Source organism: Parasteatoda tepidariorum, chromosome 5 (genome assembly GCF_043381705.1).
Source record: "Parasteatoda tepidariorum isolate YZ-2023 chromosome 5, CAS_Ptep_4.0, whole genome shotgun sequence".
NCBI classification, from domain to species: Eukaryota; Metazoa; Arthropoda; class Arachnida; order Araneae; family Theridiidae; genus Parasteatoda; species Parasteatoda tepidariorum.
Genome location: NC_092208.1, coordinates 74,782,318 through 74,810,246, shown reverse-complemented (window position 1 = coordinate 74,810,246; position 27,929 = coordinate 74,782,318). Strand labels below are relative to the sequence as shown.

The following is a 27,929-nucleotide window of genomic DNA, read 5'->3' as shown; positions in this document are numbered from 1 at the left end:
AAAATTAAATTAATTAATATTAAAATTACACCATACCTATTTATTTAAAGTTAAAATTACATTAGTTAGCATAATACTTTGTCATTAATACTGCATAATTAAATACTAATCAATTTTTAATTTGCATTAATTAAGATATGTTTTTGAAGTATCGATAATAAAGTATTTCGTACGATATAAGAATACTGCATACTTTTGAGACCTTAAACTTCAAAGTGATGAGTGAAAAAGGGGATGTGCGTCGGATTCTATTCGAAGACAACCTTGGCCCGACACTGCGTTTTTTTACCTCATTGCGGGATAGAAAAATAATGACAAAAAAGAATCATTCCTCGACGTCTGTTGTCGCCGACTTTTATTGAAAGGAGGCTGTCTTCTGTAAAATAATATTAATAATAAAAATATTAAAAATAAAATACTAAAAAATAAAATAATACTAAAAAATAATAATTCTAAAAAATAAAATTATAAGATAAATTAATAATAATGAAAAAATAATCATAATTTTAAATATCCATTTCATCGTACACGATTATTTAATTATTAATTCTATTTTACATATTTCTCATTCGGATATTTATGTTCACAAATTTTAAAAATTGAATAAAAACCATTTAAATTTAAACATGTCTTTCAACCAGTGATGTTATAACAGTTTTTTTTCATTGAAAAGTGATTTGATTAAAACTGATTGTGAGGAAATGATAAGACTAAATTTAAAAATATATATTTTTAAATCTCGATACTAAAAAAAAAAAAAGAGTTGCTTGTAAATTCTTCTTCCCTCAACTGATAAGCTGTATAAAATTTTTCGTTTAAGTCTAACATTTTATTTGTAATTAAATAAAAACCTGCCTATTCTTGGAGATGTTAACAATTCCTGGATATTGTTAAACAAATTAGAGCAGGAAACACGTTCTGTTGAATTCCAAATAATCGACTATCTTCTTGTATTAATTGACTTAGACGCAATTTTCTCGTTAAAAATAATAGTAATAATTGCTCACTTGTTTATGAAAACAATTTTTTTTAAATAAAATTATACGATTTGCGTTGATAAAAAAGAAGTAGAAATAGGAAAAACTGCTGCGGTTTGAGTTGAAAAAGTAGTAACGATCATACTGTTTGACTGTCAAGAGATGAACTCTCGATCTGACAGAAAACAAACTCTAATCTCGTGGTGGCTTGACAGTAGTAACTGTATAAACTAAAATAATCCTATTTCATATCGAAATCAAATAGTGGTTTTTAAATAGCTTTTAAATTATAAACTCCTAAAATAAATTTTGGGTTCTAATAAATTCTTTTTCTATTTTAGTTGGGTTTTTTCACCTATTACACAGTGTCTACGGGCATAGTGACAACTACCGGTCCAGTGCCGATAGACAGTCCATTTATTTATCGGCCCGATAAACGGGAACAAGTTTGGAGGTTTTTCTTCTACATGCTCCTTCACGCAGGGTAAGTACAAGTCAGCCTAATTAATTTGACAGTACATAAAAAATCTCTTCTTTTTTTTTTAATTAATAGTTTTAAAATAAGGTTGAAGATAACATACTTAAAAGTGTTGGTTGGCAATCGAAATTACTCTACATCTAAGAAACACTAGGCTGCATTTGCATTTTAAATTAAATTTTTAAAAAAAACTAGTACTTTAAGTAAAATTTAATTTCATAAATGATTTACTGGCTGAATAAGAAATTTAAAAAAATATGGCGTCATAATTAATTTTTTGAAAACTTTCGATTTTATCACCTAAAAAGACATTTAATTTTTTTTCAAGTGCAGAAGGCCTAGTCCAATTATCTAACAAATATTGCCAATTATAAAACAGTCGTTTTAAATACATGAAGATTGGACATGAAGATTTGTTACACAGGTAATCAAAGCGGGTTTACAAGTAGAAAAAATACTGAATAAAGTCCCCATAGTTCGAGAAGATAGTTTTTTTGCGTAAATATTTTAATTACATTAACATGAAAATAGTAGGAAAATTATAAGTCTTATTAAAATTCAACGACAATCTTAGCTAGAGATTAATTTATTTTTTCTTCTCTTACAGATGGATTCATTTATTGTTTAATCTGCTGGTTCAGGTGTGCGTGGGACTTCCGTTGGAGATGGTACACGGGTCCCTAAGAATAGGTACAGTGTACATGGCTGGTGTACTTGCTGGTAAGTATTGTTTTTGCCCCTTCATTTTGTTCATTTTTAATATACAGTAAATCTTATTCGAAAGCTACAAATACGAAATATTTTTTTATATTGTTTTAAATGAAAATTATGAATTCCCTGTGTTAGTTAAAATGGCATAATTTGGGCATAAATTAATATATAATGCTAAAAAAAAAAAAAAATACAAGCATGCCCCGTCTTGTTAAGACACGTTTCTTATAAATATAAAAGGAAAATTTTGGTGCTGCCATCTGTAGTCAAAGCAATTTACTAAATTTCTTTTCACTGGAACAGTTATTATAAAAGTTCTAATTAAATTAACCTTTAGATGCAGAATTTTTATTAAACATATTTTTCATTAATTTAGGTCAAAATAAATGAAAAATATTATTATCATTTTAACAATTTATGGTTATGCAATACAGCATGAAACACTTTTTTTTAGGTAAAATGTTCCAAAAGAGGGCTCACTTCCAAACTAGTTTTTCATATTTGCACTTATTTAGATATAATCAAAACAGTTATTCATTATTGAAATTTCTTTCATTTACAAAATCAATTACTGATATATTTTTGAATATGAATGAAAAAAAAAATTTCTAATTACTTTTTTTATTTTTTATTTTAGTACAAATTATAACAATTTTAAANAAAAAAAAAAAAAAAAAAAAAAAAAAAAAAAAAAAAAAAAAAAAAAAAAAAAAAAAAAAAAAAAATACAAGCATGCCCCGTCTTGTTAAGACACGTTTCTTATAAATATAAAAGGAAAATTTTGGTGCTGCCATCTGTAGTCAAAGCAATTTACTAAATTTCTTTTCACTGGAACAGTTATTATAAAAGTTCTAATTAAATTAACCTTTAGATGCAGAATTTTTATTAAACATATTTTTCATTAATTTAGGTCAAAATAAATGAAAAATATTATTATCATTTTAACAATTTATGGATATGCAATACAGCATGGAAGACTTTTTTTTTTAGGTAAAATGATTCAAAAGAGGGCCCACTTCCAAACTAGAGTTTTTCATATTTGCACTTATTTAGATCCAATAGAAACAGTTATTCATTATTGAAATTTCTTTCATCTATGAAATCAATTACTGATATATTTTTAAATATGAATGAAAAAAAAAATTTCTAATTACTTTTTTTTTTCATTTTAGTACAAATATAGTACTAAAAAAAAAAAAAAAAAAAAAAAAAACTTTTAGATTATCATACTTGTTTATAATTAAAAAAAAATATATTATTTTTGCTTGTTCAGAGCATCAAAAAAATATATAATACCATCTAGAACAAAAGGTTAAATGTTATTTTTAACAACCATCAAATTAAATAAAATGAAAGATTTTAAAAAACATAATTTTAAATAAATCCTAATATTTTTCTAGGTTCTTTGGGAACTTCAGTTTTTGATACAGATGTTTATCTAGTCGGAGCTTCTGGGGGTGTATATGCTCTTTTAGCTGCTCATCTCGCAAACGTCTTACTGGTGAGTTATCACTCCTGCTCTTTTATCTTCATTTTATCATGAATTATATTATTAACGATAACCATTTGCTATAATAAATGATTGATTTTATTTTTTTATCTTTTAATAGAATTATAACCAAATGGAGTTTGGCTTACTAAGGTTGGGATGCATTTTATTTATTGGTGAGTATTGGGTTTTGGATATTTAAACTTTTTACTAGGGTTGCTTTTGTTATTCTTCACGCATGCAATTTTTTAATCAGTTTTCTGAAAAAGAAATTTACTATGTAAATATTTTTTATAAGAAAAATTAAGAAATATATTTATTATGAAAATGTATTTTATAATGACTGCCATAATATATTCTTGAAGAATCTTTTTTTAAAAAAAAGTCACAAATTAATATTTAAAGAAAGAGAAAAAAAAAAGATTTTACACTTTTATCATTAATGAAGTCTATAAGAGCAAAGGCGGGTTTTAAATAATCAAAAATTAGTTAACTTGTCTATTGAAACTGAGATGCATTTACTTTCAACCACTGTCACTTTGATTTTTTGTCGAATACGTATTTGCTTACTTTTTATATTTTCGAGGTTTGATTTTCCAATGAGGTTGTAAAATTTAACCAGAATTATATTCAAAGGCAGAAGTAATTTTTTAAGTTTGCAAGAGCCTAAACACACCATCGTTAGATTTTCATACTTTAACATACATGTTTAATTTTTTCACATGGACTGGGGATCAAAATCATTTTAAATATAACTTATAAAACCAAGAATTCAATAGAAAGCATGAACTTAACTACTACTTTAAGAAAAAAAATGCAAAATGCATAAAAGTTGGCACAAACCAGTTTTAAATTAGTGTAATCCCGAATTTACTCTTATTAACCTTCATAATGATCGACCATTAAAAGAGCTTTCGTATAGTTAATCAAGTAATAGTTATTTTAAGGAAAGGATTTGAAAAACTTGAGCCCAGCTTTGGGTGCATCTATTGAATTTTATAATAAGGAAACTCTGACAATTCTATAAGCATTATAAAATGTTTCATTTTATGATTTATAATCTAAAAATTATTCTAAAGCAAATTTTTTAATTTAAACATAAACATTATATAATCCGATAAATAATAATAAATTCTATAAATGTATGAATTTGCAACTTAATTAAGCATTAAAATAATATTCTAATAGAAATTTTTAAAATTGAAAAGAAATCTATGTTTAAAATTTACAATAAATGAAACTTTAATAAATATTCTGATGCAATTTTTTTACATTTTAATATTAATTCCCACATCTTTAGACTAATTTGCATCTAATAAAAAATTATATGCCTGTATTTTGCAGTACTGAATTTTAATTTTTCTTTCTACAGCTAGTGCAGATGTTGGTTTGGCAATATACAATAGGTATGCAGTTGAACAACAAGGACCGCCGGTTTCCTATGTGGCACACCTAACAGGAGCTTTAGCAGGGCTCACAATAGGGTTGCTAGTTTTAAAAAACTTTGAACAAAAACTTCATGAACAAGTTCTGTGGTGGGTGGCACTAGGTGTTTATGCAGCATGTACTCTTTTCGCCGTCCTCTTCAATATTTTTAACTATTGACTCTCCTCACTGAAGATTGTCTTCTGCATCAATAAACGAACTGTGGGAATTGAACCCACTGACCTCAGGGAAGCTACACGCAACTGTTCAATATGCAGCCACGATTGATTGCACTGCAATGTAACGGTGAAGTTCAAAAAAAGGTGTTCTGAACTTTGTTCACAAGTGTAAATAATCAAAATCAGTTTTGAACAAAACTGTTTCCAAAGATAAACTGTTAAGAATGAAAGTAATGTATAGGTTTATATTGTATTTCGATACATCCTAAACACTAATGTCACAACCAATGTGGTAATCTCAATTTTGTACTTTCGTATTGTGAATTAATTAGTCATTTGAAATCAAACTATTCATGAAGTTAGAATCTTTTTTTATGAGACATTTCATGCTTCATTTTATGGGTATTCGTGTTATTCAAATTTTGCACAAAAGTTTATGGAATGTTTTAAAAAATATTTCTTTGTTTAGAAATAATGTGCTTTATGAAGGTTATAAAATTTATTTAAAAATTTTATTGATTTAGATCATTTCAAAGGTTAAAACTTTTATGCAATAACTTATGTTCAAAGTATTTAATTTTACAAACCCTACTTATTTTATTGTCACATGAAATTAGTACATTCAGTATTTCTAAATATACTAACACTGCCAATGAATTATCTAGCAAAAATACTAGCATGGGTATTTTATATATCTGTATAACATTTATATGAATGTTTAAAAAGCATAATTGCACTTTTCTTTACAAAATTTTTATTTTAAAATTGTATATTTATTTTCAAAATATTCACTTTAATGCATTAAAATTTAAGTTTAAACACATAATTAAGATAGCTCTTATAAAAAATAAAATTATACAAACATTTAGACAACATGGCTTAGTTGTCATTCGGTTTAAAAGTCAGTTTGGGCCACTCTTTTTAAAGTAAAATTTTTTTCTAATATTTTTTTATATTTATCTTTTAACTTTGTTTTTCGCCTTAAATGTTTTTCATTTGAATGATTAAAAATTTTTTTTAATTATATAAATGATTTAAAAAAAGTAAACATGAGGTCTTGAGTTTATCTCAATGAAGTAATATTTTTTCTTTTTCTTCATTTATGGAAATTTTTCAGAAATGCTATGTAGATTTAAGAAATACCTTTTTTAATATCAATGAAATTCATGTGTTATCTTTTTATATTTTGTTCAGTTAATCTTGAGATTTCAACTTTTGAACTACCTCTTTAATTTTTTTATTGAGTACACTTTTATACATATTTTATTTTAATACTTAATTTATATTTTTAAAAATTCCTACTATGCATTTTAAATCCTGTTTTGTTTGAATATGTCTTACGGCAAAACATGTACATACTTTCATTTTTATGTATTGCATATATGCATACAAAACATGTGATGAATATGATTTATTCAAATCATTCTTTCTAAGTCAAATCTAGATGAAAACTTATTTAAGTGTTGTGAATATGACAAAAATGTATGTATGATAAATATTGTGTATATGAATTTTGAATGTAATTGAATGTATTGCAATAACTATACTTACAGAACTTGTATTGTGATTTTAATGAACAATTGACAATATTTTAATGTATGATCAAAGAAAAACTACTGGAATATTTTGATAATTCTTTCATAATAGTGATATTGAAAAAGAAAATTATAGCAAATTTTAATGATTTTCAGTGAAGCTGTTGATAGAAAATTAAGATTAGATAAGTAAGCATTTAAAAATTAGTACTTTTATAAAAAAGTTTTAAAACTGTATCATATGTTAAATCTAGTGAAAATGCAAACGTAATTAATTTTATTATACGACAATTCTAGCAAAAAATTTTCAGCATTGACATGATTTTTAAATTGTAGAGCTTCCTCAAATTTACAAATATCTTAAAGAATCTCAATTACTTAAATTATTGAAATTAAGTTTATTCTATTTATATTTTTATCAGTAGAATATGTAAAATTAAGCTTTAAATTCCATTCATAATACATGAAATGCATGCATTTTTTCATAAATATCAATCAAAAATTCCAAATATTGTTGTCTGACAAAGTTTTTCAAAATCTTATTTTTACTGTTTATGCAATGCATTCCTATAGATGTGTTTTTATTGATGTAGAATGTCTTTACATGAATATGTTTGTGGAAAAAATGTGAAAGCGACTAGCAGTGTTTACAAAGTTTATACATTTATGTTATTGTGTAAGAGTGTTTAAATTTTTAATTAAATTTAAGTTCTGATTATTTATGTGTGTATTTATTTGGATAATGGTTCACACTTAAATCTCCCCTAAAATTTATTCTAACAAACATATAGACATATCAAGAACTTTTTAGTAAAATAAATTCTAAAAACATTTTTGAAAAAAAAAAAACTATATAGCAATAGATTTAAATTTTAGAGATCTTCCTTAATGAAGGTACTAAGTAACAGTCTTTAAATATTTTTGGAATGAAAGAAGGTTCAAAGCACATTTGGCAAAAAACATTTGATAAGTAACCTTAAAAACTTGCATTTAAAATTGTGCAAATGCAATGACTATCTGGAGAAAACTATGAATCTAACACTTATTTTGAATATATATATATATTCAAAATGAGTGTTAGATTTCTCCAATGAGAAAATTATGGACAAGACATGAAAGCAAGGTACTTGTTGTTAAATTAACATGTTATTTTACTAACTGATTTATTATTAATTGAGTAATTTTGATCTAATTTACTAATATGTCAAAATCTCCATCCACTCACCTCTTTAAATATTCTAATAATCAGAAATTTTAGTAGGGAATATTAAATAATAAAAGCGTTTTTTAACGTAAACATATTTAAATTTTTGACAGCATACTGTTTTTTTAAACCAAACACTTTAACAGAATTGAAAAAAAAAATTTACAAATAATTTTTTGGGAGAAAATTATTATAGACACAATAAAACAATCATTGAGTTGCTGTTTTGTATCCATTTATACTTGACACTTGTCCATCACTTCAAAACTTGTTTGGCTTAATCTAATAATGTAAAGCCACCATAAAAGGAAACAAGTAGTTTAAAAAATGGCATTATTTTAGCTTTATCTTTTACGTCAATAAAACTCTTTCAGTTTTGCACATGGCTTCAGATTGTTAATCAATACTGATTTCTGATTATTTCTTTTCTACCGGTCTATACAAAGAACGGGTATTCATTTAGTTTAAAATAAAATTGACAATACCATTTTCTTGCTCCGATTTCCCTCTCAAACAATAAAAAATTTCAAAAACAAAAACATAACTTACTGTGAGAAACCAAAGAACAACAGCATACATCCTCTTCGTACAAGGAAGAGTTAGCTTTTCTAAATTTTTAAATAAATCTTTCAAAAAACAACAAAAACAAACGTCTTGTGGCACCATCTATATGCACAGTTAGAACAAAAATCAAAGTGGAATTCGAATTAAAAATTTCAAGATGAAAAAACACTTTAGTTTATTCTTAAGACCTTATTAAAACATTATTTGGAAGCGAATTAAGTTTACAAAAATCAGATTAAGCAGAAATAACACTTAAGATAAATCTTTTTACAAAAATCAATAAAAATATATATATAATTGGACAATTTGGGACACTATAGCAACAAACCACAATTTTTTTCAGAATTCAAAAATTTTCAAGCTGTTTCTTAGCATTGCTTCCAGATAAGTACCTTACAAGTTCCGGAAGTTCGACTATATATAATTAACAGAAGCATTGGGTACTTATAAATCAGAACAATTTGAAAATGCACCTTATATTTATACAGCCTAAAATTCTTCATTTTCAATAGATAACCCTTGAATTTTAGTAAAAATTCAAGGATTTTGATTATAAGACATAAGTATAAAGATGTATTTGACTGCAACCAGTCAAGTAAACCAGACAAATTTGAGAATGACATAATCACATCAAACATAAAGTAAAAAAAATAATAATTGCAATAAATACACAATGATAATTTATTACTTCAAAAAATGTACAAATCCATTTAATAATAAATAATTTAAAACAAAGGTCACGAACTTTCTGTACGCTCATCTTGTATAAAATCTTGAAGGCATTTAATGACCTCTAGAATATCCTCTTCATTTCCAACATGAGCTTCTCTTTTAACATGATAAAGCAATATTTCATCATATCCAGATGCTTTTAGAAATAGATAAGCGCTGCAAATATCAGAGGTATTCATACATTAATTATGATATATATATATATAATTATAAAATAAAATAAATTAATAAATTACTATTTAGAAAGGATGGTATGGTGGGTAAAGAAATTATTCATTATTTTCAAAATTTAGAGATGTAATTTTACAGGATGATATTATTACAGTTTTTAAAAACATTCTAACGCACTTGTTACATAAAATTTGTTGGGGCTAAGAAAAAATATAATACATATAATAACATTAAGGTTATAGTTAAAATTAAGGGAAGGTAAAAGCATTTTTCTACTAGGTTACTATTGAAAAAACAATTTATTATTAAGTGATTTTATACCATTGCTTAAGCTTGATTTTTACAGTGAAAAGACCGACAAAGTTTTAGGTAACTAAAAAATTTTAATTCTTTTTCTCTAAGTGCTAAAAACACATAAGTTGTTAGCACTACGTTTTTAATACTAATTATTGTAATATTTATAAATAAATTTAATTGCGAAGTTTTCTATTTGTGTTTTAACTATACACTTAAAATAAAATTTTCTCCTAATGAAGCTAAGTAAAAAACATATAGCCTTTAATTTAAAAACCATTTTAAGAAGAAATTATATAATGAATTTCTTACAAATTCTTAATAAAATCTGTAAATTACCAGCAGTTGAAATAATCAAAAGTGTTTAAAATGTTATATCTAATTTCTTCAATAATGTTTTTTTTTTTTTTAAGAAAAGGTATGAAGTCTGGCAAACAACGATTTTCATACAAGCATTTATTCCAAAAATCTTCAAACAAGAGTCAGAGCTTATTCATTTTAATTCTAAAAACATATCCCCTTCAGTACTACATTAGTGTACTATAATCTTAATTAAATCACGAAATAAATAAATAAATAAAAAAGTATGTAAGAAATACAAACTTGAATAAGGCGTAGTAATCATTTACAGCTTTTTGAAGAAGTCTTTTTAAATTATTCAGATCTTGAATTGTCTGCAAGAAATTAAGATCTCAATGTTATTCCTTAAACCCTAGAATACCAGGACATATTAATTTCATGTACTTTAAGATAAAGCAGAAAATATATTATTTGATAAATGAATATCGTAGGTAAAACTTTTTGCATAATTAATAATTTATTTTTGTATTTAACTTTTATTTATTATGGGAAAACTTAAATAAGTGTATAAAAATTACTATACAATCTAATGTAGATAATTTGAAATTATTTCATTATTGGAAATATCAGAGATTCAATCAACTTTTCAAATCCCCAAAATTTTATGAGAATCAGGGGGTCGATGTATATACCCACAATAAAGTGAGACATTTGATGTTCGTAAAATATTGATGTACTATAAACGATCAGATAGACATAAATAAATCTATATCAATTTACCCTATTATTTTTAATATGTTATCTACAATTAATTTTTCTTTTTCTTTAAACATTTTTTGTAAATATAAAGCTGTTTTGAGAATTGCTTAAAATTACATTCAGAAAAAAAAAGTCAAGATAATTTATTCAATAGTATTTTAAAATACATAACACAATGAAAACTTTTAAACATAGCAAAAAGCTACAAATTTAAGGGTTCCAGATCATCATCTCTGTCGGATATGCATCTTTATTTTATCATTTTTATTTAAGTGGCCTTAAAGTTGCACAATGGGCTATTGGCGACGGTCTGGGAAACATCCATGAGAATGATCTGGAGATAACACACATGCATCACATCCTGTTTTATAGTGAGGACACGTTCACACTCCAACCATCCATCCCCGGAGATCATAATTTTGACTTGAACCAGAGAATGATCCATCTCCAATCCAGTATCCCCGAACATATTGATTTGTTAAGGAAACTTGAAGGACTCAGTGATCTGTGCAGATTTAATGTGAACCAGTCGCCATTTTGCATACAGGAAGTTTTCAGCCGGCGAGGATTGAACTCACGACCTCTTGGACATGGGCCCAACAACCCATATAATCGAGTCTGATGAAAGTATAGGCCAGTAACATTTTTGATGATGTCAGAAAATTCATTTATTGCTGTCCAAAAAGCATCATATGAAGCACAACACAAAAGTCACGGTGGTAAAGTGGTGATCGGGAGCAGGAAGTGGCAATCTCTAGAACGCACTGCTCAAGCATTCTGTAGTTGAATGCGACGCTTGAAAAAAAACATATCTCCGGAAAATCATTTTGGTTCAGGATTCAGAGAAAAAAAACAAAGCTACCCAGGAAGCATAGCTGGATCATTTCGATGAGACACCATCTACAAAACGTCCCACAAAGCCATTCAGAAATTGTAACAATGGCATCCCTCAGCATAATGGCAGGAGTGATGTTGAGAAATCATTTTAGTAAAAAATAAAATAACGGTGAGATATGATATGGTCTGCATCATTTCTTCCAAGCACCAAAGAGGGGGGAACACGGAGCCAAAACTAATACAAGAACCAAATGCCACAAATTGAGAAAAGTGAAGTCTTTTTATAGAAAAATGATAAAGATGAGTAGCAGTTAGTAAAAATTAGAAGAGACGGTTAGGACAGGAGTAAAAAGGTAAAGCAAAAGTTAAAGTGTTTAAAAATTTAAGGTAGTTACGGTTATGAAATTTAAAAAAAGAGAAACAACGGATACCGCGTGGAAACTACAGAGAAAGCCGACCACCTAAGATTCTAGGAATTAAAGGGGAGAGAACATTCCAAAACACTTCAAAAGGGAAAGTGTAAAAATACAAAATTGATTGCAGGGACTATATATATTTCCAATCTAAAAATTATTGAGTGACACAATGCCACAATAATACATGTTAAAATTCAATTGATTTGATTTGAAATATGATAAAAAATGAGCAAATTCTTAAATAATAACAAATAGGAACGTTCTATGACGTTAACAAAAAATTAGAGAAAAAAAAGTCAATAAGAATTATTAAATTATACTGATCACTTCATATGTTAAAATATGCAAATTAAGAACTGTAAGAAAGGTAACTGTAATGAAATGCTCTTAAACACCATCAATGATAATTGAAATAATTCATTCATCAATGTGAATAATGCTAAGCAAATATGATAAGTAAAATGAAGAATATAGCTAATGCAATATCCACATCTAACTCTATATATTAAAGTAAAGCTTATTTTACCAAAACTGTTTTATTTTTACAAAAGAATTATGGGTTTTTAAAAGTTTCAAAGATAAAGATAATAGTTTAAATTTTATTTACACATTTTACATACAGTATTAATGGAAAAAAAAAGCTTCACATAATATAAAGATGACTATTGGTTCAAATTATCATATCAGTGATCGGCTGTTAAGAAGATGTCACTTTTTTTAGATTTGTAATTTTTGGCAACAAGAAACAGGTACAATAAAGAAAGAACACCGACGACACATTAAAAGAAAATATTATTTAAAATTGCACAGAGAAAAACACATCATTTGGCGAAATTATCAAAATCAAAAATCAATTGATTAATAATTGATAATTTGCTTGAATTTACCAAAAATCAAGTCCATTGTCATGAAAAGGATTGCCAAATTAAAATTATTTGGCAAAAGATATCACTTAAAGACATTACTAATTATGGATGACCATTGACCATCTTTAATTTTTAAATAAATAAATAAGTAGATAAAGAAAGACTATCTAGGTATTTATAGAGTTTAATTTCCACTTAACATAGATGGAAAAAGAAATTAACTATTACTTATCAGAAAGGAAAGGATTAGAGGTTTAAAAATAAGTTACATTAAAGCTAAACTAAACTAAATTAAACAAAAACTAGGAGACACGTAATGCTTCTAATGGCATGACACGTTGCTTCATGTGATTTGTACTAACATCAATTGGTAGGATCCTTGTCATAATTGCCTGAAAATGCCATAATTTTTTAAAACAAAAAGCAAACTGGAATGCTAATAAAAATTTCATACCCTTCCATTTTAATAATTTCATTTTTAATGATAAACATAATTAACATCCAACTTACTTTTAACTTAAAACCTTCTAAGATGCTATGTAAACCTTTAGGATCATTAATGCTGCAATTCTTTAGCTTCTCCGACCATTTAAAACAATAAGGAGTGGATTCTGAAAGTATATGTGAAAATATAAATATTTTAAGAAAAGAAAATTTTTTATAATTTAAATAAATATAACAATGCTTTCATATCAAAATGTAAGTATAGGTTATAAGAAAAACTATAACTATATATGATAAAATTGCTTTCTTACTAGTGTAATTTTATTTTTGTAATCAAATCAATCTAAGTTCATTTTTATAATCAAATCAAAATTGCAGAAAGTTTAGTAAATTTTGGTATAAAAGAAACTAAATGAATAAGCAAAAGAAGTAAAGGATCTTATATTTCTTTTTTTTAAAAATAATAAGATTTATTTGTGCCATAGTGTAAGCTCTAACTCTATGCTGTTATTTATATGCTCGTCTATTTCTTATTCCTGATTTCATCGATACTGCTTATTTTATGAATGTGTATTACAATTTGAAATGTCCTAAGGAATGTTCATTTTTCTTATATTAATTACTTTTGTATTAATTCAACTTTTTAATTATTTTGGTCCAAGTCAACAATTATAATATATAAAAAGTAAACTCAGTTAGTACTGCTAAAATCAATAAATAAAAATAAAATTAATATTAATTGAAAATAACGAAACAAAACAATGAAATAACGTTAAAAACCTAATGATCTGCCTTCGATTTCTATTTTGCCATTTCGTTCACACAGTTTCAAAGAAGAGCGCATTTCTTCAGGTACTTCCGATGAATCATTCAAAACCTCTAAGTTACTAGCTGTCATTGTAGAACAAGCATCAAAAAATCTGAAACATCAACAAAATGAAATTTGATAAATATTAATTTTTAAGAAATTATTTAAAAATAAATATTTTCCTTCCAACTGTTTGCTGTGTTTCTGAACATTCGACNAACTTTGAGATCCTAGCATAGCGGATATTTCTGTGCCAATATATGTATATATATATATACATAACTTTTAAAGCATAACCATGAAAAAAAATTATGAGTTAAAAAAATGAAAGCAAAATAATTTCAAAAGTATTTTTCACATGCAGAAGAAAGTATTTTTTTTTCATTTTGCTTTCACTTTTCTTTGATAAAAACATTCTCCAGACATCACATGAAAAACATTCTCAAATAAATAAACTTATTCATTTTAGAAAGAAAAAAAAAAGAAATTGTTGGAGAATTTTAGAGTTTACAGGCATAAAAATGTGGATTAGACTCAAGGCTTATTTTATTAATTGTTTATTATATTGATAAATACCAAAGAAATTTTTCGTGTAACTGTTCCACCATTTAAAGGAACAAAACACAATAACATTTTATTTATCGTTTTTGCAGAAAAATCATGGAATAGATTTTCCAGGAAAACATTTATAGTTTAAACATAACTAATGATTTCACCAAAAAAAGTTTGAAATTATAAAACATAGTGAAATTTACCTTTCAAGGTCCCATTTATTATCTTTGTTATCAGTGATAACTTCAACATTACTCCAAAGAGCCTAAATAAAATAAATATAATAGATTTAATCAACATAGAAATAAAACATGTTTTTAATGTCAGATGATTATTAATGGCACTTTTAATTGTTATTATTTAAAAAATTTTATTATTTTTCTACAGGTTAAAATAATATGGATATGAATTTTTCTTTAAAATATACATAGTTCTAGTTCGTCCTAAGACTTTAATAGAAATAAAATTACTGATTAGAATTATTTTAAAACATAAATCCACTTATATATAGATGTCAAGAAAATAAATGTAAGTGCTTCTAGATAATTTTAGAAAAGATAAATGGTTACATTAAAATGCCAAACTATAGGTTAAAACAAGTGCAATAAAATTTTGAGTAAATACAATAATGACATTTTTATGAATACAAAGCCTGCCGTTTAATGAGATCACGAATTCAGTATCACAGTGCCTGCCGCCGGCAAAGGCCGATTTGTCAAATTTAATAAATTATTATATACAAAGTCAATAGAGCCGCGATGTCTTAGGGGATAAAGCGTTCACCCTCTAATGAGGTGAATTCTACATCCTGGAAATTTTCATGGTCTTTCCCTCCACGTGACGCAAATGTGGGTTAGTTTCATCAAAAAGTCCTCCATGAAGGTAAATTTTTCCCAATACTTGATCTAGGTGTTCCCTTGTCTTCTGGATTGGGTTCAAAATTACAAAGCTACGCATATTGAACATTAGTAGTCGTAAACCCAAAAGTTGGGTCGGCTGTTCAACGATGGTTATAAAATAAAATACAAAATCAATAATATTTCAATGAAATTATTAATTGATTGAGGAGATGGGCATGAAGCATGACACAACATGAAGCATGGCTAAGTAAGATAGAAGATATGGGTCACTCACTAATGACATGTGATTATCAGCAAATTACATGTCACGTACAAAAATATTAAAATAAGAGCAAAATGAACAACATGACAATGATAAACAATTATGTAAATTAATAAAAAACAATTCAGGAAATATTAATTTTATATTCATGCTAACTAAGTTTTACAAGATGAAGGGGACTTTAAGGGTACATATACCCAAGTCCTAATGCTAATGACACCTATATTTTGATTCTAAACAAAAGTACTTTAATTTTTTTAATTATTTTAATTGCTTTAAATATAATAAAAACACTTGATACTCTTTCTTTCAAAAATTCTTAATAAATATAAGATACATTAATAATTTTTCAAAGCTCAACTTAAACAAAACAAATCAAAGTCTTCAAGTTTAAAGAAATAATAAATTGGAACTTACAGAAGTAAGAATAAGTGGTATGTCAGTTTCATATTTATTAATAACACGTGCAACATACTCTATGCAATAGTTATACCATGAGTTTAATTTTAGTTTGACATCTTCCCGATTTTTAAAGTCCTAAAAAACAAAAAATAAAACTGTTATGAACTAATAAATTTGTGAAAAGAATACTAATAATTTTTAATAACTACAAAAATTTTTTATTAAATATGTTGAGAAAACTTTAAAAGGCTCCATTTAAAATAATTGCTGAAATTAGGCCTATATTCCCAAAAATAAAATAAAACATATCAATACAATCTTTTGAACAATAAATTATTTTGTTGCAATTGATAGTAAATTGTAGAGAATCTAAAAACAAATTTTTACACTTCCAAAAAAATATATATAAATCCCTGTCAATAACAGCAATAAATAATAAAACCGTAATTCAATAAAAAAAAATTTTAATACTTTCAGCTAGATAAAATCAAATCCAATTTTTCTAAACAACTTTTTATGAAGATAAGTAAAAGTGTAAATTTAAGTAATCAAATTCAAACTAAAAGTTTCAAACATTACATTTATATACTTAAATTATTATTATATTATATAATATAATTATAATAAAAATAATATAATTATAATATATTTATTTTGCAAAATAATTATCTTTAGCTTACTAAATTCAGAAAATGCAGTAGGAAATTTCTTTAGACAGCAAGCAAGATAATTAAAAAATGTAATTAATTTAAATAAGAAATCGATTTGAAAGAAAAAAATGAATATAAAATGTTAGGATAATATTTAAATTCAGTCAAATATAACCGGTCATTAAGCTATACAAAATACAAAATTTATTTTGGCTAGAACTTTATTATTTTTGAAAATGAGATAATAGTGAAAGGTTATAGTTATGACACATTTAAAAATAGTAAATTTCATAGGATAATAAAACAATGCTATTCAAATCTGAATAAAATACTCAGCTTTATGAGTAGTTTGAAAGTTAATTAAATGTAAAATTTGAATAAATGTTTGCATGATAAATTTAATAAAAAAATTGCACTTTTATGGAAAAGAAATAACAGAATTTTGTTTTTCAAATACAATTTACTGGTTCAAAAATATAATAATATTAATAATAATTTTTTGTTGTTTAGCCATTTTTAATGTATAATTTTAGAGCTTATCTTAATAAATAAACTGTGCAATTTCAAAACAGATAAATAGTGGGATATTAAATGCTACGAAAAGCATGATTCTGTATACTAAGACTTGATTTAATTTCATGAACAAATGTTTACCTTCACCGATACATGAAAAATCAAACATGATGATACATTAGAAAATATTTAGTGAATAACTTTATTTACAGAATTTACATAAGTAAATGTGAGATTGTATATATTGAATATAAGTACCCTTGCATGCAATTACATGCATGAAAGCATTTGGATACATAAAAATATAACTGTGAAAGTTAAATGTTTCAAACTATTAGTAGTTATTGTTTACACTCCATGCAAACTTACCCTTATTTGAAACAAACTTCGTTAAATGTTTCTCCTAGTATAAAAATAAATTTTAATTATAATTTCATACCTGTTCAATTAAATAATTAACAAAAAAAAATAATAATGGTCAAAGTTTATTTATTTCATTGTTTTTTAAAAAGCATATTTCCATTTTTATAAATTTAAAAGGTTGTCTTTGAACATCCTTTTCTTTTCCTTTTAGAAAACTGATTTTTAAGTGTCATGCTATTAAGTAACTACATTGTATAACAACACAAAAACTACCGTTGTTAGCTAAAAGACTATAATAATGAATTTTTCCTTCATTTCATATTTTCAATGACATCTGGCAAAAGCAAATATATATTTTTGTGAATTTATTCAAAAGGGCTAAAATTAGAAAATCTTAATAATTTTACAACAAAACCCAGAATATAAAAACAGCGTCTTTACAACGTAATACTTAGATAAAATTTCTATAAGAATAAATATCTATTCTGAAAAAGCTTGTTAAACATGATAATATTCTGGTAAATAAGAGTAAACACTGATAAAAAATTTTGTCTTACTTAGAAATTCTATAGAAATAGAAAATAAGATTGGATAAATAAAAATATATTTAACTAATGTTGTATTGAATTAAAGCCTTGATCCAGGCAACAGGAAATACTAACAATATGATCATATAACAGAGAATTATTAATAAAATTTATTCAAAAAAACAATAATTTTCATCTTATATAGTTAAATTATCGGGAGGGAAAAGATTCAAATTATTATAATATGATTAATACTATAAATGCTCTCAAAACTAAATTAAAATTTAAGGTGCAAAGCTCAATATTTCTAATATTCTTTCAAATATTTTGGGAAAAAATAACTTAGTCACTTAGACTAATAAAATATTTGTCATTGTGTGAAAGCCTAAATCAAAACATCAAATCTTTATAATGTAGTGTTTTAATTTAAAATAGTAAAATAAAGTATTACTGAGATTAGTATAAAAATAATGCACTCAGTTACTTAGAAATATAATTTTATCTTCAATGTTTTCATTATATTGGGAAAAATACTAACATATAGGGTTCGAATTACACTAAAATCAAAAGTTATTAAAACAATCGACAAAATCAAACTGGTCAAAAACTTAAAAACTCAGTAAAAAAAAGTTTTTGATTCTTCCAGAAGCATTATATTTTTCTCATTTTTGAAACTGAGGAGAAAAATTTTATTATAATTTTTTTGTATTTCTATCTCATTCTTGTACATAAAGTATCTTACAAAAACACTTTTGCCATAAAAGTTGAAAATAAACATTGAACTTTTTCTTTTTAAAATTAAACAAAGGCATTGGCAGAAAGATTTCTAGTAAATAGCCACAACAAGCTATAATGAAAGACAAACACATTTATTTTTATTGATGGTGCTATTCATGCATATAAAAGTTAGCTAATAGCTCACACTGTAGGAAATATTTGTTGTCAAAAATAAAATACTGTTTCTATTTTTTCATTTTGAAAATAAATGTTTTTGATGACAAATTTTTTTCTTATAAAGGTTAAAACAATATTTTGGTTAAAAGCACAACAAATCTATTGATTTTTTAGAGTGATTCAAGTTCCCTGAATTTACCAATGCTAAGTGGATATTCTGAAAATAATCTAGTATGAAGTACAACACAATAATAAAAATACAGTGCTGGAAAAAAGTATTAAGTCACCGAAGAAGGTGATAAAACCTGAGAAGAAATTATCTTTATGGTTTTATTTTACAATACAGTAATAGATTATGACATAATAAAATCAAAAACGAAATGAAATTAATAGCAAAATACATTACACACTACTTCATGTTCACAATAAGATTTCAACACAAAGTTGGAAAAAAGTATAAAGTCGGCACAATTATTAAATAAGTGATCAATGTGATATCTTTTATTTTCGATTACATTTATCAATCTAGCATTAAAAGAACCCAGATAAAGTTTGTAAAATGCTGTTATCAATATTGTTTCCAAGACATCTTGATTGCATCAATCAAATCCTACTAGCTCCAGAATTTTCAGTCCCATCAGTAAACATCTCTTACTAGCATGCCCCAAAGGTTTCCTACCGGATTCAGATCTGGGCTACGAGATGGCCACTAAAGGGATTTAACCTCATTAGCTTTCACCTAGGATTTAGTTGAATATGAAGTATGGACGACTGCCGCATTGTTCTGTTGGAACATCCAGTCCTAGGACATCACAAGAAGAGCAACAGATAATAAATTATCTCTCAATGTATTTGGACATATAAGAACCATTTCTTTAAAAGCTACTGCATGTAAACTACAAAAATCTTTTTAAATACAACACGGATTTGCTTCATGCACTGAAGCAAGCCCTTTTCTTGCATTTTTTTTATGCCAGATAATGATATAATTGGTATTGACTTTACACTTTTTTTTCCAAGTTCTTTTTCAGATTAAAAATAACATTTTCATGCATAGCAATAAGGCTCTACATATAAAAGTAAAAAAGAAATTTGCATATATAGCCAAAACAGTGGTGCTTTATATTTGGCGACTTTTTGCTCAGCTTTATTTTTTCTAGCACTGTAACTATAAATTACTGCACAACACAGATAGAACACATATTAGTAAAAATGTGTTTGATATAGCTTAAAAATTTTTTAATTGAATATACTTAATTGCACTTTTTTTAATTCCATTTACAACAATTAAATATTTTAACATCAAATAATTCATAAATATAGGAAGTAGATGAGTTACAAATAGTTATTAAAATTATTACCTCAGGATCCAATAGATTAACAAAAGTGCAACAGAAGGCATTCAGCTCTGGACAAAAAGTAAATAAAAAAATTAAGGTTGCAATAATCAATCAGAAAAGTTCATAATTTTAACATGATACAAAATTTTCGAAATACATTAGTATCAAATAACACATTTTTCATAATATTTTTCTATTTTTACTTTTTATAAAACATCTTGATTTATTTTATTTAACATTGCACAAATTATGTGAAATATCCACACATGATGCAAACTATTCTTTTTTCTCTTTAAAAAAAAAAAAAGCAGAATTTCAATAATTAATCTTAACTTTAAATAAAAAATTAGTATATTTTCTATTTATTACTCAAGACAAATATTCTGATTATTAATAATTTCATACAATCATAAATAAATTTAAATTCATCAAAATTCATTATTCCAGCAAATAGCACTTCAATTTTCCAAAGTCAGCACAAATAAATTTTTGCACTAAGACTTAGAAGAGAAACAATAAAAAAATTTTGAATTACATTCAAAAAAATTCTTGAGTCAAAGCAAGCACATTTGAGATGATAAAAAATGTAAGAGACATTTCTACTCGAGTACCTAATATGTGTCTGCTGGATGAAAAAATATGGTTTTCCGAAAAGAGTAATTAGTGAGCTGCAATAGCAATAAAATATATAATTTACTTTGAAAAGAACCAAGTGAAGTTATGCTGCTCAAACTTAAAATATAAAAAAAACTATGAATATGCCTTATAAAGCAACAAATTTAAATGGAACAAAAAATTATGCCTGAAGATGACACAAAAATATTAAAAAAAAGGAACAAATAAATAAAGAACAGTAATGAAGTGATTAGCCTATCTAAGAATCATGGTAGGTACTCATATTTATATCACGAATATTACGCTACTTTTTTTTATTGTTTTCAACTCTTTTGAGGAGTTAAAAGCAATAAAAAAAATATAAAATAAGAATAAATTAAAATAAATAAATGATTAAAAGCACTTCCAGCAAACAGATAAACAAAAAGACAACTCAGTAAAAAGGTATCATTGCTATTAGAATAAGCTTGCATAGATTTTTAAAATACACATTAAAAATATGTGTTTCCATTTTTATTTGAGAAATGCTCAACAAAAAAAAAATTTATAAATTTCAGCAATTGAATGCTGAGTTTAATGGCAAAAAACATATGAACGAAATACTGCTACGAAAATGAAAAGCTAGAACAGTACGAGATTCCTGCTATTAAATTTTGTTGACATTTAAAAAGACAGATATTAAAGCTGTTAAATAACTTTTGGGCACAAGAGTGTGCATATGACAACTAAATTATTCAATTTAGTGAATAAAATTACTAAACACTTTAATTAAGTGCATATTTAATTACTCATTAGTAAATGAATCAGATTATAAAATTAGTTAATTTAGTATAGAGTAACAACTTATGTAGACAAACTAAATATGTTGATTAGCTGTCTAAGTTGAGTTTAAGAGTTAAAAACAAAAGTGGCAAAAACAACCAAATTTCCCCACATGTTAACTACTTGTCCAAGTGTAGCATCATATTGTTGTCCCACAAGTTGCCAACTTACACTATAATCTGATTTATCGATTCATTTTTCAAAAAATGTTTTCTACTAACTTATATAAATATTTCAGGCTTTAATTATAACAAAACAATTAAGAAAAACAAACATAAACTCTCTTTTCATTTTATTCCTTATTTCAGAGACATAGATATTAGTTTATGTAAATTTTAATTAATACAAATATTAGTAAAGCTATTTTTCAATATCTTTAACACAATGTAATGAAATATATCTAATTAATGTGTATAATATAAGATTACTTAACTTAAAGGCTTAAGAAAGGTCTTAAAAATGAAAAATTAACTAAGGTTTAGAGCAAATTAAAAAAAATTATGAAATAAAAATACTCTATATCCATATATGTAAGTTGACCAATTGAACAAGACGATCCCCTATTTTCGATTACAAGATAGTAAAAAACAAAATATGAAAATTTCTAAAATTAAAAAACCTGAAAAAAAGAATCATTAACAAAGTTTTCTCAAGTTAAAAATATTTCAGATTGTTCTATCTGGATATGATATATTTGCTCTCAAATTATTAGGCATAACATTACTGTGAATCTGGATGTTCCGGAATCTACAATGCTTTAAAAGTTTTCATTGTGTTATATTTTTTTAAACTTCTCTTGAATAAATTTTCTAACCCCTTTTTTTCTAAATGCAACTTAAAGTATTGATCCCAAAAAAATCTTTATATATAAAGAAAATATGATGAGAGAAAAGACATAACAGTGTCAACCCCCTGATTTTCATAAAATTTTAGAGGTTTGAAAAATTTACTTATACACTGGGATATACTCTGCATATATAAAACAAAAAATAGAACCTTAATTAAAATCTATCTAAAATATTAAATCAAATATTTTAAGGATATGATTCCATAATTTTATCATTTTCGGGTGCAATCATACAGATGAAGAAAGTATATTGCTTAGAACCATCTCCTCCTATTTCATCTTCGGTTGTCAAAACAGCATTTTTTGATAGTCTGTGGAAAAAACAGCCAAAGGTATCTTCTGATTCTTCACTGAAATAGAATTAAATAATAAAATTTATACCATTAATAAGTGAACAAAAACCAAAAAAAAAAAAGAAGAAAAAGAAAAGAATAGGAAAAAAAAAGCAAAGAAACAAGAGTACAAAGATAAAAATGAAAGAGCAATTGTAACAATACTATGTTTAGGATCAGGATACAGTATAAATTAAGAGGCTTTAGAAATGAATTTCAGGTTTGAAATTAATAAAATAAAGTTTCATGACAACCTGGAATGCAGAACTGCATATTTTCCTTCATTTTCAAACTTCAAATCTTCACGTGATGAAAGCACATTAAGAAGATAGCAACGCACAACCGTTTCCTGTGTTGCATCAACATTCCCTTCTAAAAGTGATAAGCTAAATATTTGGGAGAAAAAATGTTTAGAAACAAGAAGTGTTATTTGGACAATATTGCACGCAATGTTTATTAGGATTATTTTCAGCAAATAGGTTATTTTCAGGCAGTGATAATAGTAAGAAAAAAATTACGTCAGAAAGTTTTTATTTTTGATAATAAGATAGAAAGAAGATAATTAACTAGAAAAACATAGAAGTTACACTAAATATTTAAAAAAAAAATACAAAATGATAATATGGTGTGAGAATAATAATTTTAGTTATATACATGATTAAAATAATAATTTTATTGTATATATTTTAAAGTATATGCAGGGGCATGTCTAGGTTTTTTTGAGAGATACCTATTTTGTTGAAATTTAGATATAATTTGAGAAAATTAAAAGCTACATTGAAAATTCGACCCCAAAATATGGTAAAATAAGACAGTATGTTCAAAAATTGTCACTACAAATGAAAATCATTTATGTCTGGTAAAATTCTATATATTTTCCCCCATATATTAAAAAATAACTTTGCTATTGTGAAATTTCGAGCTAAACATTGTATCCAAATTTAAAAAACCACTGTCCATAGTTAAATTTCAACTTGCATAACAGTACTAAAAGTTATTTTCATTATGAGAAAATTTTCGATTAGGTCATGAAAAAAAAGTTTCAAAGGGAAAACAATTTTTCATTAAAAAAAAAAAAAGATGGTCTGTTAGAATAAATTTACTATAATGTTAAAGATGATGTTTGAATGTTTAGAATGATGTTCAAATTTTGACTTCCTGTGTAGTTTATAGAGAGAGAACCTCGTTGCTTCATTTAAAAGAAACTCTGGGAATTATAGTTTTTTTATGGGGATACAAAAACAAAATTTTAAGAGGCGGAGAATCTTAGAATTTGCTTTTATCAAGTATTTTGTGAAACTATCGTTTTTTCTAACTTTGAATTTGTGAAGGAACCGCTAAACGGTTGCAAATTTGCTATGGACAGATCCCTGATATGTCAGCCCTAAACAGTTTTAAAACATGACAAAGTAAAACAAACAAATATTTTAACTAGTTTTTCAAAACATTAGAATTAATCCCTCACAAAAGTGTCATTTTTTTTCAGAGCAAAAGAATTATAATAGTAAGGGAATGAGAAAATAAGCATGAAAAGCTTTAGAAGTTCCTACCCACCAATAAAATTAAAGTATATATTCTTCAACTATCCCATTTGAGGAAATTAATACATTATAATTCATTTTTAGAAAATAAATTTACTTTAAAAGAGGGAAAGAGATTATTATCTTAGCACTTTTCCAATTTACTGATTCAGTTTCTTTTTAAACACTTCCAATTTGTTTTGCTGAAACTGAAATTTGTTTTGCAATTTTATCAGAACATGCTCCTAGTAGATTATGAACACTGTTTTTACTCGAATAATATTCCCATCAATCGAAAACATTTTGAATTGCTATGAGTAAGAAGATTATACGAATTATGAATTTCAAACGTTTTTGCTAAATAAAAGACCAAAAGATTAACTTAAAAACATAGAAGTCACACTATGAACAAGTATTAGTTTTAAAATAAGAGTGCACAACCTTTTTGAGTGAAGGACCACTTGGCCAGCAGGAAGATTAATGAAAGACTACATGCATATTTAGTCATGTTAATGGCAAATATGATAATTTTTATATAAATATTATTATGTTCTAAGCATTCAATATTTTTGCAAACCTAATAGCATGTTTACAGAAAATTGAATACTTTTAATTATTTAAATTTATTTAAAACTAAAAAAACAGATTTTTTTTTAAAAAACTTTTTCCATTTTTCTCAATAATTATTTAATATATATATACATATATGTAGAGTTTCAGTGTCATAGTGTAATATTTGAGCAGATTGCATCATCCATCATCATGTAATACTCCAGAGAATTTCATCATCTACTTCCTCATTAACCGGTGCCAACGAGTCCCGAATTCATAATTAACTCTTTCTTCCGTACAACAATCCAATTTCATATTCACATTCGATTTGGCGACACTGCGAGAAGGCAGCTCTCACCAATCATGTCACCATTAAGCTTATTTCCTTTTTTTTCCTATTAAATGTTAAGTTTGATCAATAAATTATTGTCGTTATTTCCTCTTATGCTCCGCAAACTCCTACATATATATATGAAAAATATAAAAAGAAAAATAATAAATTTATATTTAACAAAAATATAACTTAATCAGTTTTCACCAGGCTAAGTAAAATTAAATCTTACATTTAAAAAAAAAAATGATAATAACTCTAAGCTAACAAAACTTGGGTAAATATGCTTCACATTTAAGCCCTATGACATCACAAATTAAAAACACTTTTCACTGAAAAGGGAAAAACTGCTCAGTACATCCTTGCTTACATTTTTATAGATGCCTTTCATCCTAAAGATAAAGTAAACAAGAAATACAATTCTAACTCCATAGACCAAGCTTGGTAAACCATCAACAAAAGTCACATCACTGTTAATGAGGCATTTTGCGATTAACCCCTTAACGCACAGATTTTTTGGGGAAAAAAACGACCAAAAAAAAATCTATTTTTTTAATGTAGAAAAACACACTTTAGAACAAAGCTTCCATCTGTTGCCGCTCCTGGTTCAACTTTTCTTTTGGTGAACAATTTTGATATATACTGTGCTTTTTTTCAATGGAAAAAGGCTATATTTTATTCTTGAATAAATAAGTGTTATAGCTTACAATCCTATGTAAATGATAAATATCAATAAAACAATTTTTTTTCTTACCTTTCACTTTGTTATTTTCAATTCTCGATTATATTCGAGTATGAAAAATTATAGCAGCATAAAATACAATGTCGCCCGAATTATCCCCAGTGTGCACAGTTTGGTCTGTTTAGCACGCTCGAGTTAACTCGAGAGCACAAGTTAAGGGGTTAAATAAACAGCGTATAGAAAAAGACATACAGTTAGTTTATATAATCACTTTAAAATGAAACATTTCATTTGCGAAATACAAATGGCAAAATTGTTTTGACTATTCAATTTCTTAACAACCAATTTTTTTCACATAATGAAGGATGGTTTTACTGTCACAAATGGGGAGATTTTCGTATTGTGATCTGTGGCAAAATAATCGCCAAGTCTTGGAAACTTCCGGGCAGTGACCTGCGAGAAACTAAAAAAAACATCACAGAAAGGGATCAACTCAAAAGGTATAACTCGTAGCCACCCCCAGGCAAACATCAACATGTTTTTTTTCTTTCAATTTTCAAGTTTAAAATTGGCACCTTGGGGATTGTAGTTGGCGCAACAGATCACGATACGGAAAGATCCCCGTCACAAACTATACAGTGAATAGTAACTTGTTGCGAGTTTAACTATGGTTTCCAGTTTATACATTACTATACACATTTACCTGGAAGACATTTCACTCAAAAAAATTATATTACAATGAAATCTAAAATGAAATGCTTTAATGCCAAAATGTAATCAGATTTTAGTTTCCAATTACCAATAGATAAATTAAATATAAGTAATTAAGTATATGCCATTAAAAATAACAAATGAATTACTAAGGGGTATATTAAAACTTGTATCTTTAAAGTATGCATAACTGGTTGAAAGCTTTACAGATAAAATCATGTCACTCAAAAAAATTTATTCATTGTGCAGTTAACATAAAAGTGATTTGAAGTCTGAAAACTTATTAAGTCAGACATAATAATATTAACCCCTTCTAAAGATAAAACTTCTTTTAGATTGGATTTTATAATTTTATCATTATAAATAATTCACAAAATTCGTATCTCCTTCAATGCAAAATAGATATCTGTAATAAATAAAAACTTTACCAAACACTGGGCTCATCACAATCAGTTTTAGGCGAAGTTGAATCTTTCTTCTCGTTGCTAGGTTTATTTCCAGAAATCGATGCATGCCTGAATCAACAAAAAACATACATACTCAACTTTATAAGTTTCGATAATAACGACATAACAAAACGTAACTCTTAAGGTGACATGAAACAAAATAAAAGAATGAAATGTCAATGTTAAGGTTTCTTACTTTTTATTATTACATAGATAAAGTGCATATCTACTCTCGCATTTTTGTTGTTGGGAAAATTCCACTTTAGATTCCATGAAATCTAGCTAAACAGTTCGGCTGCTAGAAGACATATTTATTTATGATTTCAATTTACATCCTGACGTCTCCGGCTATCTATTTCTGTTAAATGAAAACGCTTTAGTGATCAGTTGCCATTTAGGAAATATTAAAGCTTTAAATACCTTTTCAAAATCAATATTAATCACAAACATTACCATAACAACAATTAATTAATTATTTTCTTCTCAATCTTTACTAATTAGTTATTTTTAATCCTAATG

The 27,929-nt window shown here is 25.9% G+C and overlaps 2 protein-coding genes across 3 annotated transcripts in view; one reads left to right on the top strand and one right to left on the bottom strand.

Annotated features, from left to right (window-relative positions):
* Positions 1-7,512, top strand: part of LOC107438948 (rhomboid-related protein 2) — a 303,078-nt gene extending 295,566 nt beyond the window's left edge. Inside the window, exons 7-11 of the mRNA XM_043042883.2 lie at positions 1,319-1,461; positions 2,063-2,175; positions 3,567-3,667; positions 3,777-3,831; positions 5,028-7,512. Of these exons, the coding sequence (XP_042898817.1) occupies positions 1,319-1,461; positions 2,063-2,175; positions 3,567-3,667; positions 3,777-3,831; positions 5,028-5,260 (645 nt within the window). The 3' untranslated portion in view covers positions 5,261-7,512. The remainder of the gene's footprint in view (positions 1-1,318; positions 1,462-2,062; positions 2,176-3,566; positions 3,668-3,776; positions 3,832-5,027) is intronic.
* A 1,717-nt stretch (positions 7,513-9,229) lies between these two features.
* Positions 9,230-27,929, bottom strand: part of LOC107438952 (protein Njmu-R1) — a 40,083-nt gene continuing 21,383 nt past the window's right edge. Inside the window, exons 2-12 of one of the 2 annotated variants that reach the window (XM_043042882.2) lie at positions 27,607-27,768; positions 27,393-27,479; positions 23,423-23,554; positions 23,034-23,186; positions 20,574-20,631; positions 16,281-16,400; positions 14,945-15,006; positions 14,162-14,301; positions 13,448-13,548; positions 10,363-10,433; positions 9,230-9,450 (exon numbers count right to left, since the gene is read on the bottom strand). In XM_043042882.2, the coding sequence (XP_042898816.1) occupies positions 9,300-9,450; positions 10,363-10,433; positions 13,448-13,548; positions 14,162-14,301; positions 14,945-15,006; positions 16,281-16,400; positions 20,574-20,631; positions 23,034-23,186; positions 23,423-23,554; positions 27,393-27,479; positions 27,607-27,683 (1,152 nt within the window). In that variant the 5' untranslated portion in view covers positions 27,684-27,768 and the 3' untranslated portion in view covers positions 9,230-9,299. Of the gene's footprint in view, positions 9,451-10,362; positions 10,434-13,447; positions 13,549-14,161; positions 14,302-14,944; positions 15,007-16,280; positions 16,401-20,573; positions 20,633-23,033; positions 23,187-23,422; positions 23,555-27,392; positions 27,480-27,606; positions 27,769-27,929 lie in introns of those variants that run through there. The other variant, XM_071180622.1, reaches the window with a different exon arrangement.